General features: G+C 41.2%; 1 protein-coding gene across 1 annotated transcript; it reads right to left on the minus strand.

Annotated features, from left to right (window-relative positions):
• Positions 1-1,245: 1,245 nt before the first annotated feature.
• Positions 1,246-11,271, minus strand: LOC306963502 (taste receptor type 1 member 1-like; the record flags this gene model as incomplete). Its single annotated transcript, XM_079557076.1, has 6 exons — positions 1,246-2,174; positions 5,629-5,680; positions 7,753-7,959; positions 8,335-9,045; positions 10,123-10,420; positions 11,096-11,271. The coding sequence occupies 6 exons, from the start codon at positions 11,269-11,271 to the stop codon at positions 1,246-1,248; spliced, it is 2,373 nt and encodes a 790-aa protein (XP_079413202.1).
• Between the last annotated feature and the right edge of the window lie 1,358 nt (positions 11,272-12,629).

Genomic DNA, 12,629 nt, shown 5'->3' on the forward strand with positions numbered 1-12,629 from the left:
TTTAAATGATCCTCTACCAGTTAAAGACTTGAAAATTATGCTGACTCTCATTTGAGTTGACAATTTAGAAAATCTTAGAAAAATGTCATTTGCATAATAATTTGGAACTCAGTGTATATTGATTAAAAAAAAAAACTTTTATCACTGAGTCATTTGAGTTGACAGTTTAGAAAACAAGAGAAAAATGTCATTTGCCTAATAAGGGGAATACAGGTTAAAAAGCACTGGACCCAAAACTGAACCCTGAGGCACACCACATGTAATTCTATGGACTATAGAGGAGCAGATACCTTGCCTGGCTAACGTCAGACTGCTGTGTGCACTCGAATCATTTGGAACTGCACAGCAGCCTGGGGACCATGGCCGAAATTTTTGCATAGATTTGGGAACCAATCACAGAACGAGGAGGGTCAGCAAGACGATGACGAGCTATTCGATATACGGAAGCTTGTAGTTTATTTATGGATAAAAAAAAAAAAAGTTTATTTACGGATTAGTTTACAGTTTATCTGAAAGTTTACAGCGGGTACGTCATACGTCATCTGATACTATGATACGATTGGCTGTGGCCTCGTGCAGACGCATGACAGACATTCGTAGCGCCCAATAAACGGCTATGGACGATCGTAAACCACACCTCTCCTACGAGAAAATGAATTGGTGTCTCCAGACTAAATATCAATTGTGATTTTAGTCTGGCGTTTGCCAGGCTAGCAGATACCCACACTTACCATGAATGTCCTGTCTGTGAGGTAAGATGTAAACCAGTTGTGGACAGCACCAGAGGCTGAAGTGTTTTAAACGAGTTAAAAAAGAAGAGACTAAAATCATCCAAACAGTTTGAAAGAGCCTCATATCATTTAAACTCACTGTATAAGGAACAAGTCCGTCCTTTGTTCATATGGAAAACAAACATGAAGCAGAGGACCCTGACTAAATGTAGACGCAGTTTTACTCAACGAAAAATGAAATTACATTTTAGTCAAAAGATTAAGACTAAAACAAAATAAAACATGTTGTCAAAATTAACACAGCTTCGCACAAAACCCTGACCTTAAAACCCTGAAAAATAGATGTCATTTTCAGATTCTGCAAATATTTTCCACATCAGTAAAAAATGTTTTAGACAAGGCACAAAAAGTGTTCCTCTGTAACCCAAGGAAATAAACTGATTCAAAACCACACATAAAAACGATATTTTACATAGTTTAACCATCGAAAACACCTCCGTCACAAACTCCCCTTCTAGTTATTTGTATCGACATATATTTTAATGAGACGCAGGAAGTACTCCTGTGTGTTTCTCTCCGGTCTAAAAAGGATGATGAAACTTTTTGGGATGAAATACCACACGAGGAAAGAGTAGAGCGAGCAGAGGACGGCCGCCGCGTTCACCGTGTGGATGTGCATCCCCTTGTACATGTTGGAGACGGTGGAGAAGGCGATCCAGGTCAGACTCAGCAGGAACAGGCAAAACGTTATGGCTTTGGCTTCGTTGTAATTCTTGGGCAGCTCCTTCCCCATGTAGGAGAACACAAAGCAAAGAAGGCCCAGGAGACAGAGCAACGCGATAGAGGCAGCGTAGACTTTCAGGTCGAGTTCGCAGCTCAGAATGATTGTGTCTCCGTACCACATTGAGCTGCTGTAAGGCTGAGGGGGCCCGGATGTGAACATGATGAAAAGCAAAGTCCCCTGTAAGATAAACACTGACAATGCCACAAGCCACTGTCCGTGATATCTGACCCACAGGCTGTGCAGCGATGGGAAACGAGTGACTGTTTCGAAAACGCTGACGATCTGAAGGGAGCGCACCACAAAGCAGGCCAAGCACACGGTGAAGAACAGCGTGAATGGGAAAAACCTCAACGTGCAGGTGGCCACGTCGGGTTCGCCGAAGAAGAAGAAGAAGACGCTGACGCTGCTGAGACTGAGGCAGCCGAGGACCAGGAAGCACATGGCTCCCCCTGCAGACTTCACCACCGGAGTGTTGAAGTTCAGAGCGAAGAGCGCGGAGGTGAGGAGGCAGAGTATCACCAAAGCCACCGTCATGACCATGATCACCGCAGCACCCGCATCGTCATAAGGCACAAACTGCACCCGGCGCTCGGAGCACGAGACACTGGCTTCAGACGACCACTCCGTCTGATTGCAGGGTCGACACGTGTGCGGGTCCTCTGGAAAAAAAACAGATCAAAAGGTCATATAGATAAAACAGCAATTATTCACAATCAGTCATGATCAGGGCTGGGTACCGTTAAACGATATTCCATCTGGACAGCATTAAAGCAAATGACTTGGTTGTTTCATTTTGTTTTTCCCCAATTGTTTTTATTTGCCCAATGTTTGCCCCATTTTTCCCAATGTATTTTTTCACCCTCATTTGTGCATTTTATTTTTAGTACAAACAATTTCCCCCCAAAATATTCCCCATTTTACACATATTTCCTGGCATTGGTGATGAAGCGGATATTGTAAAATTGCAGACATTCCTCACATTTAGGGATGTACAGATACCTACAGTGCCTCTCGTTAGTATTCATACACCTTGAACTTTTGCACATTTTGTCATGTTTACAACCCTAAACATAAAGATTTTATTTTTATTTTTTTTACGTAACGTTCACACTCAAGAAACAGACAACTGTGAAGTGAAAGCAAAATGATACATGATTCTGTTATTTTTTTTAAAATAGAAAAGTGAAAAGTGGGGCTTGCATAAGTATTCATACAGCATGAATTAATACTTTGTGGGACCCCCTTTTGCTGCAATAACAGCAGCAAGTCTCTTGGGGTTTGACTGTACAAGATTTGCACATCTAGAAACTGAAATTTTAGCCCATTCCTCTATACAAAACAACTCCAGCTCTGTCAGATTTGAAGGAGAGCGTTTGTTGAACAGCAGTTTTCAATTCTTTCCACAGATTTTCAATAGGATTTTGGTCAGGACTTTGACTGGGCCATTCTAACACATTAATATGTTTGTCTTTAAACCATTCCATTGTAGATTTATCTTTGTGCTTCGGGTCATTGTCCTGCTGAAGGTGAATCTCCGCCCCAGCCTCAGTTCTCTTGCTGACTCCAGCAGGTTTTCCTCCAAAATGTCTCTATATTTGGCTCCATCCATGTTCCCAACTATTCTCACAATCTTCCCAGTCCCCGCTGAGGAAAAGCAGCCCCACAGCATGATGCCCCCCCACCATATTTGACACTGGGGATGGTGCACTCAGGACGATGAGCAGTGTTAGGTTTGCTCCATACATAACGTTTGGATTTGGGCCAAAAAGTTCAATTTTTGTCTCATCTGACCAAAGCACCTTCTTCCACATGGAGCTGTGTCCTCCATATGACTTCTAGCAAACTTCAAACGGGATTTTTTATGGCCTCCTTTCAATAATGGCTTTCTTCTTCCAATCGTCCATGAAGGCCAGATTTGTGTAGATACGACTTATAGTTGTCCCATGTACAGATTCCCCCAGCTCAGCGGCAGGACTTCACAGCTCCTCCAGAGTTATCTTGGGGCACTTGGTTACATTTCTGACCAGTGTCTCCTTGTTCGCTCTGATATTTTAGGTGGACGATCACGCCTTGGTAAGTTGGCAGTGGTGCTATACTCTTTCCATTTCTGAATGATGGATTGAACAGTTGCTCCGGGAGATGTTTAAATCTTGGGAAATCTTTGTATAACTTAATGCTGCTTTAAACTTCTCCACAGCTTTATCCCTGACCTCTCTGGTGAGCTCCTTGACCTTCATGATGTTGTTTAGTGACCAACACACTCCGACCACAGCTCTGAGGGCCTGAAAGAACAGCTGAAATTATACTGAGAGTAGATTACACACAGGTGGCCTCTATTTAACCGTTAGGCCAAGGTGTGAACATTCTGGAGTCATTATGAATGTTTTAAAGACAATTTAATGCACTCAGAAAATGCTGTATGAATACTTATGCACGCCCCACTTTTCTATTTTTTGAAAATTAACAGAATCATGTATCATTTTGCTTTCACTTCACAGTTGTCTGTTACTTGTGTGTGAACGTTCAGTAAAAAAATAAAAATAAAATCTTTATGTTTAGGGTTGTAAACATGACAAAATGTGCAAAAGTTCAAGGTGTATGAATACTAACGAGAGGCACTGTATACCAGTATATCGGGTCGATGCCACATGCTTGTTCTCATACTCATACTCATTAATGAGGTCCTGATACCAGATACCGGTTGTGGCCGGCGCAGGTCTGTGTCTGGATTAAACCAGAGCTAAGTTGTTGTTAGTGCTTAGTCTGCAGTGTTTACAAGATACAGGCTAATTTTGCTAAACTAGCCGCTAACTCACAGCTAACAGTTCTGGTGATTCTTTCGCCGTTTTATGCCCTGGGGCTTATACATCTAAAAACGAACCCAGCCCCCCCCCGCTCCAGCCACATCTGAACTTTTACTCACTGTCCTTTGCCAAATCTTGAGCTATCGCTTCATTTCTGTGGGGCCTGCTAATTTGTAATGGGAAGAGAGAGCGGACAGGAAGGACAGCGTCTGGTTTACTGTCCAGGAAATCACGTGGGGTCAGCCCATTGTTAAATAAAAATACACACATGAATAAAGCACAGGCATTGAGGAGCTTTTGGACATGAGCTGCTCGGTCTATGATGGAAATCCGCGCAGTAATATCTTCACTTTACTGTGCGGACGCCAAACTACCCCTGGTATTATTACGCCTTACCCTACGGGGTGGTGGGGGGGTGGGATGAAGACCACTCTATTTCACATTTTTTTATATTGTTTTTGTATCAGATAAGTCATTTATCTGATTTAAGACATTTTTTCCAGTGTAGCGCTGGTGCTTCACAGTTTGAAGGTCCCAGGTTGGATTTCCATCTCTCTTTGCTGCTGCTGTCGGGAATTATCGCATCAGGAATCTGCTCATGTATGTGGTTCCTATAATTATAATTAAGTACAAACATCAATACAAGCACACATCCCATTCCCGTTTGTTCCTTGCAAAGTTTTTTTCCAGGTCCTTTGTGGCGCTGCTTGGTCTCCAGCTCCAGGTTCATCGTATAGTGATGAGTTGCAAATAAGTTAGTACAAAGAGCCGGCTCTTTTAAGACTTGGACTGCTGTCGTCAGCTGTCGTGTTGATTTGTGTAGGGAGGAGGCAAAAGACTCATTTAACAAGCCATGATTAAATCTCTGCTAAATGAGAGTAAAACTGTGTATGTAGAAGAGCTGAAAATCCCATCACTATTCCGTGCCTTTTCTGCAGTGCCACTTCTTGTAAAAAAGTAAACCACCTTTTTCTCAACGCAAACCAAATTCTACTAAAGTGACTAACCAGCCTTTTGGTTACATAACTCATTATATTGTACCTGTTGAGTTGATGTATGTATTTTTTGGGCAGATGACACATTTGAAACAGCATTTGTGGATCCCCTCCAGACTCCTCCGAAATCCAGGCCGACACTCAGGGGAGCAGAGAGACGAGGGAGCCTGCTCACAGACACAGGAACAGCATGAGAGAGAACCGGTTCATCCTGAACTAGAGCTGGGCAATGATCACATAGACATTGCTCTTTGGAAGATGTTGTTCACAAATCTGTCTGAATCTATGCGCTGAACTCTGAGGCACACACTGACTGTCCTCCCCATAAGCCAAGCTGAGTTTCCTTTTATTGTAGGCAGCCTGTACCTGTGCATGAGGTAAAGGAGAAGTTTAGACAGATTTGAGAACAGTAATTGGGAGAAATGGGTCTGTTGCTTTTATGGAACAAGTTTCATGAATCAGCACATGATAAATGTGTTGAGGTCAGTGTCAGAAGAGTAGATGGCAATCTGCACCAACCAAAAGGAATGCGTCAGGTGTTTTCTGGAGGTAATTACATCGGTACATTTCTCCCATTTCCATTCCAGCGTCAAACCACAAAGACTCACCGCCCTGTTGGTATTTTAGATCAAACTTCCTGGTGCTATTATTATCTATTCATTCATTTTCTTCAACTTGTCTGTAGCCGGGTCGTGGGGGACGCCATGGGAGCTGCCCAAATCACATTGACCAGCCCCCTCCTGCGTCCACAGACGGCTGTTCAATATTAATATTCATATATTCATTGTCGCCTCCTAGAACCGGCACCTTAACGTGGTGGAGGGGTTTGAGCACCCGAATGATCCTGGAGCTCTGTTGTCGGGGGTGTTGTGCCCTTGGTAGGGTCTCCCATGGGAAACAGGTCGTAGGTGACGGGTCAGACAAAGAGCGGTTCAGAATAACCTTATGAGAGACCAACAGGCCCGGTTTGAACCATGAGGCCGTCCTTCTGTGGACCCACCACCTGCAGGAGGAGCCATAAGGGCTGGTGTAATGTGATTTAGGCAACTCCAACACGCTGCCTCCATGACCCGGAAACGGAAAAGTGGAAGAAAATGGATGGTTGGATGGATATATTCATTGTCTTACTTTCTTTTTATTGTCTTTTTCATCTGAATGTAAAGACTACTTGGAACACTGGGAATGTTCCTTTAGAGATGAAAAAAGTCTTACAGGCTGTTACAGGCCACAAGTCCATCAGTCTACAGTCAATAAAGACTTGAATACAACACTTTTTTCAAGGAATGAACTCAAAGACATAAACGTCTTTCTATAAAATCAATAGACTTATTTCTCTCAAATGTAATTGATTTAAACTGCTTAAAATGTGAAAAAAGAAATGTGTGATACAGTCTAAGAACATACTGTATCTCCGTATGGAAAAACGGTGGCCTGTTCCTTTAAGGCCAGCTTTAGTCACGGCACATGTTCCAAACACTGCATGTTCCAGAGCCACAAATGTCACACCCTCTGGTTTTTAATTCAACCAACAGCGAAACTTGTTCCTGAGCTGCGCGAGGACGTGTTTAAATGTTTCGGGGGCTGATTGTTTCCAAAATCATCTTGAAATGTTGATCTTTCTGTTAAACGCAAACTCGCCCTGAAAACCTATGGCTCAGAGCGACGTCCGGCATCTCACCGGAAATGACTCCCACTCTCGTTTCTACATGAGTGACCCCAGGAATAAGGCGGAAAGTTAAAAAAGTGAGGTGGAGGGCACGGCGGCAACTGTAACTGCAGACATTGTTTGTATTAGTTTTATCCCTGTTATCACTAAGACCATCAACGTGAAGCGAAAACTGTTTCAAAGTCCAATGTCTCCTCTATCACCACGTATAAACTAAGGTCCCATTATTTTCTCTTCTGTCAATATACAAAAACATTGGTTAGTGGAAAGGACTTTCAGCCATAAAAATAATACAGTGGGTTTTTGAATCCAATCAGGAGCAACCTATGCAACTTTTTAGGAAATAATAGGTTGCGGAAAAAAACTAGGTTGAACAGGATAGAAATGAGAAATGAGAAATTAAGAAGAATGAAATTAGAAATAAGAAATTAGGAAATAAATGTGAAAAAATGGGGGGAAACATGGCAAAAAATGAGAAAAAAAGGGGGGGGGGGGGGGCGGAAGGTAATATATGGGAAAAATATGGGGTAAAAATGGAGGGGGGGGGGGGGGGGGGGGTGAGTGGTGGAAGTAACTGGGAAAAATTGAGAAAAAAGGAAGAAAAAATAAAGGTAGGTGTTTTTGTCGTCTGTCCAAGACAGTTATTGTATTGAGTATTTCACTCTCCCCAGGCCTAACCTGAATATGCTGTAGAGCTGCGTTCTTCCATATGATCCCTGTCCCTGTGGTCTTCTTTGCACATACTGAACAAACGGAGGAAAGACAAACCCACCTGACCCTCTGTGTGCCATTGTATTTTAGATTCATTGATGGAGAAACGTGACGAGGGCTGAAACGTGTGGACTCCCACTATCTCTGCCTCTCCACTGCGGTTCCAAAACACGATGTTAAAGTGTCCAAAGCGCGGGTCGCCGTTTCTGTCGAACTCAATGGTGTGGTTCAGGAGAGAGAACTGTGATCTCTTCAGCTCGGACAGGACCTGAGGAGGGGCACATGAGAGTCAATACGGACGAGGTGTGTTGGAAATCCCTAGTAGCTCACCATCTACTTCTCTATACGCTCTTTGCCTGTTCTGGACAAGCTGAACACAATCTGTGAACAGGTGGGTCAATATTGTAAAGTATAAGGACTAAACTCAAGTATTTTTCCGTGAAATACCATCTTGGAAAACCAATTCTCCAGGTGAACTAGGCCGAAGTCGCCTGAGCATTAGTCTCCAACATTCTTGTGTAAAACTAGCTCGTCAGGTAAAAAGGTTCTAGAAAAACCCTATAGCAATTATTGAAAAAGAAGACATAATGAATGTAATAAAAGACTCATTTGTTTGATTTAACATTTTGCACTCCGTACTCACCATATGAGGATAGACGGTGATGTTTCTGTGGCACCTTTGGGCCTCACATTGCAGTGTTCGGTGCAGAGCGTGGGCGATGGCGTAAACTGCAGCGTAGACGGGGAAGTTGAAAGAGTTCTCTGCTTTCAAAATTTCATCCAGAGTCAAGTCACTGCAGTTGCAAAATTGGTTATGAAACTCCCCCGGCTGATTGTCTATTTCTAAAGCGCTGAGAAATGTATTAAAACCAGGTATGGTTAAAACCGGCTCTGCAATCCCAAGCACAGTCCCGATGTTTCTGATGCCACTCAGTTCGTGAAGTTTTTTGTTCAACGACCAGGCGTCCACGGCGATCCACGTCTTGTTGGTGACCTTCTTTGCCACGGCGGACTTGATGAGCTTTTCAGCTGTCCATTCAGGAGCAAACACTATGATGACCTGTATGCTTTGACTCTCTATCTGCTGGAAAACGGTGGTGTAATCTGTATTTTCATCCAGTTTTTTGGTGTAGGCCAGGCAGATATCTGTGCCTTGGATCATCTCCATGAACACATTGCGGCCGTCGTTGCCGTATTCGTTGTCGATGTTGAGGAAAGCCACCCATCTCCATTTGAAGAACCGCAACATGTGGACGATGGCATCAACCACGTCCTTATTGGGATGAACCGTACGGAGAAAAGAGGGATAATGATTTTTATTTGAGAATATTGAACTGGCTGCTCCATAGCTGATCTGGAAGTAGAAAGTTTATCTTTGGTTAGAAACGCAAGGCCTAATAAAACAGCCTGTCCCATGATGAGATGAACAGGTGCAAGAAAGAACATCCGTTAGTTCACAGCAAAAGAGTTTAGTAAGACCTATAAATATCATTCAGACCACCAGGGAAAAATATGATGTCCAATCATTTTTTTATATATATATATATATATATATATATATATATATATATATATATATATATATATATATATATCCTGCAATCTTTGTATGGTAGTTATACGACTGACATCATGCGTTCACTGTAGTGGACATCGGAACGCCGTACGTGAGAAACTGAAGCTTGATGACAAAGTTAGTCCCAAAGAAAATACCAAAAGGTCACAATAAGAACATCCAGAAAACTGTCCCTCATCACTTAGTTTTGTTTGAATGATACTTCAGACGAGGGGGAGTTTATCATCTTCATCCATCTTTGTAGTTATTTCCTCCATTTTAACTACAAACTACAAATGTCCACTACAGAGGACATTTTAAACACTTATATGCAATGCTAAAATTTGCTAATAAAAGGATTTATGCACTTTATTTTCTTCTTTCCATAAAAATGTGCTGTATTTGCAGCCATTTTCCTAGATGGAAATTTACCAAAGCCCCGCCCCTTCATGTTTGGTATCATCGAAAAGCTCTAATAGAGGCCAAAAGGAATTAGTTCAGAAGGATGTAGTGGGTGGAAGTTATTCAGGTTTAGAAATGTTGGGAGGATGTATAAGTATACATTTGGTTAACACAATGTGTAAAGTGGGGTAAGTTGAATCACCCATTATATAAAAAAAAAAAAATGTTTTCATGGTATGAACTTGGCAGACATAAAAACGACAAACCCTCCACATACATGTAGGTCAAATTAATTCTGATGATGGTCACTTTGTTCGGTATTAAAGCAGATTAAGTTTAGGCAGATCTCCTCTTAAATAGATAAAATGGTTCATATGAAAAGAAATATATATATTATATAGTACTTTGTGTTTATTTGCTAATTCTCTGGTAGTTCATACATTCATTTGTAATATTAAACGTGAGTGAATATACCATCGGGATGAGACGCGTCATAAACAGTGGAGCCACAGTTCTGCTCATGGGACTGGTGAAGGCACCGACCACCGCGGTCACTTTGGGGACATTGTGGCGTTTTGTGGCCCTCGGGTCGATGGGGTCTTTTCCGGACAGAATGTTGAAAATGTCCGGGAGATTCCGTGTGTCTGAGCAGTGGTCAAAGACGTTATAGCCCAGAGTGATGCCCGGCAGGAGGCGGCTGGAGTTATTGATCTCTTCAACAGAGAATCTAAACATTTGGAATCGCCGGTAACTCGACACGTAAAAGGGCTTCCTGAAAAAAGAGAGAGCGATTGTGAGAAAAATGCCCTTTCCTTTTTGGGTTGTAATGATTTGGATCTTGTGTGGAGAGTGCTGCTTTCAATGTGAGCAACCAAAATAAAATATTTCATTTCAACTAGAACCAAAAATTGGTCTAAGGGCCGCACCTTGGGCACCACTGCACTATGGTCATGGCATGCCTCTTCTCAGTACAGTCCTGATCAAACGTTGCTTGGTTGGATCTTAGCAAGATTCAAAGTACTTCAATAGGCAACAAGAAGAAATGGAAGAGAGACGTTTTGCAGCTGATCAAAAGTCTAGGGCCACATCTAAGCTCAACATCCTTTGCATCGGGACGTCATGGCAGTGTGAAAACCTGACAGAAAATGACACTGAATCCACATTTTTGCACAGATTTTTAAGACTTTTAAAGACATGTGGTCCTAAACTTTTGCTAAGCTGGAAAAACAAACGTTTTCACTTTAATTGTTTTCAATAAAAGATTTACTCAAAACATGCTTTGTCTCTTTCCCATTTCTTCTACAACATGGGCATTTTGACCATTTTTTAATGTCTTAAACTTTTGATGGGTACTGTATAAAACACACACATGATGATGACACAAAGACGTCCATCACATTTGCAGCCTATGACACAGATATCCTTCTGTTTTCCTGCTTTCACTCACCTTGAGCATTGCAAAGCTTCTGGCATGTGATCAATCCGAGGCTCGTCGTCTTGATGGATGTTAAACAGTCCGCCAATTTCAAAGTCTCCTTCAGAGCGGAATTCAGAGGCTCCAACACGGCAGTCTCCTCCAAGCAGGAGACATCCAAGGTCAAAGAGCAAGAGCAAACGCACCATTTTTACTCTGCCCATCGATATGTAATGCTGATGTTCAGAAGGACAGACAATGGTAATGTCTCATGCAGCTACAGCACTCATACGGCCCCAGGCAGATTTACATAACGGGATGCAAAAGTCCATCACAAACATTTGGACACAAGCAAGCTTCTGTTTGTAAATATAGTTAATTCAGTCAGAAACATTTGCATCAAGGTTTTTTGGAGCTGCTTTACATATAAAAAATGATATTCACATGCAAGGGTAAATGTTTGTTCATAACCTTTGCTCTCCATTTTTTAAATTTCACTTTTTGAAAATGTAATTTCTTCACTAACTCAACAGTTGCTGGCAAGAATATATACATTCTAGAAAATAACAGCATCCTTATTGATCTTAAATACATGTGAAGGTTGGTTTAGTGTCTAGTGCTATGCATTTATTTTTAAAAATCCTTTTCCTGATGATTTAGCTTATTATTATGTCTTTATAGTATGAAAACGTTTTGTTTTTCTCTTTTGCATCGTCAACGTTTTTTTTTTTTTTTCAATTCATTTTGAAATGATTTTTTTTTTGCATTTTAATTTTTTATTTGTTTTAATAGACATAGTCAAACATTAATAGAGTAAAATATGTGAAATTCTCCATGTAACTAGCATTACATATCACTATTAAAACTCATGTTATTAGTTTTAACAATATGTCTGGATGGGCAATAAATCCTCTTCAAGATAATATCGAAATTGAAGAAGATATGCAAATTTACAATATGGACTCCAATGTCAAGAAATGCTTTTGGAAGAAAAATAGGGAAAATATTGTGGAAGAAAATAGGAAAACAGTTTCAGCCCTTTTTGCATGTTCAGGACAACTCAGCAAAGTGAGGTAAATTAACCTCTTACCTTGCTCAGCTTTACCCAAACCAAAAAGCTTAGAGCTTACAGCCTGCACCAGTGTTTTGAAAGCTTACAAAGCTTGTAAACAAGTGTTCTTGTCGTGTCTTCGTAGTTTGTGGTTGTTGTTGTGTTTTGGTCACTTTTTTTTAGATTTTTTGTTTCTTTTTTGTTGTGTTATTGTTGCTTTTCCAGCACGCTCTTGTCTCTCTTTTGGCGGCTTTAAAAAAAAATCACACTTAGGAGGTGTACTTGTAGTGTTCTCGTGTTCTTGTAGTGTTCTCGTCTTTTTATCTTTTTTATGGTAGTTTTTTCATATAATTTTTAGAGAAAATGTGCTCGGTTCATGTGGGGGTTAAGAGGTTAAGATGTTTGCAACACATTTTCGCATATGTTGAAATATCTATTTTTGTCAATATAACCATGACCTAAATATAACATGACTTTCTTCATAAATCTGATTTGTATTTGTATCTGATTTGTTTT

Source organism: Gobius niger, assembly GCF_951799975.1.
Source record: "Gobius niger genome assembly, chromosome: 5".
NCBI classification, from domain to species: domain Eukaryota; kingdom Metazoa; phylum Chordata; class Actinopteri; order Gobiiformes; family Gobiidae; genus Gobius; species Gobius niger.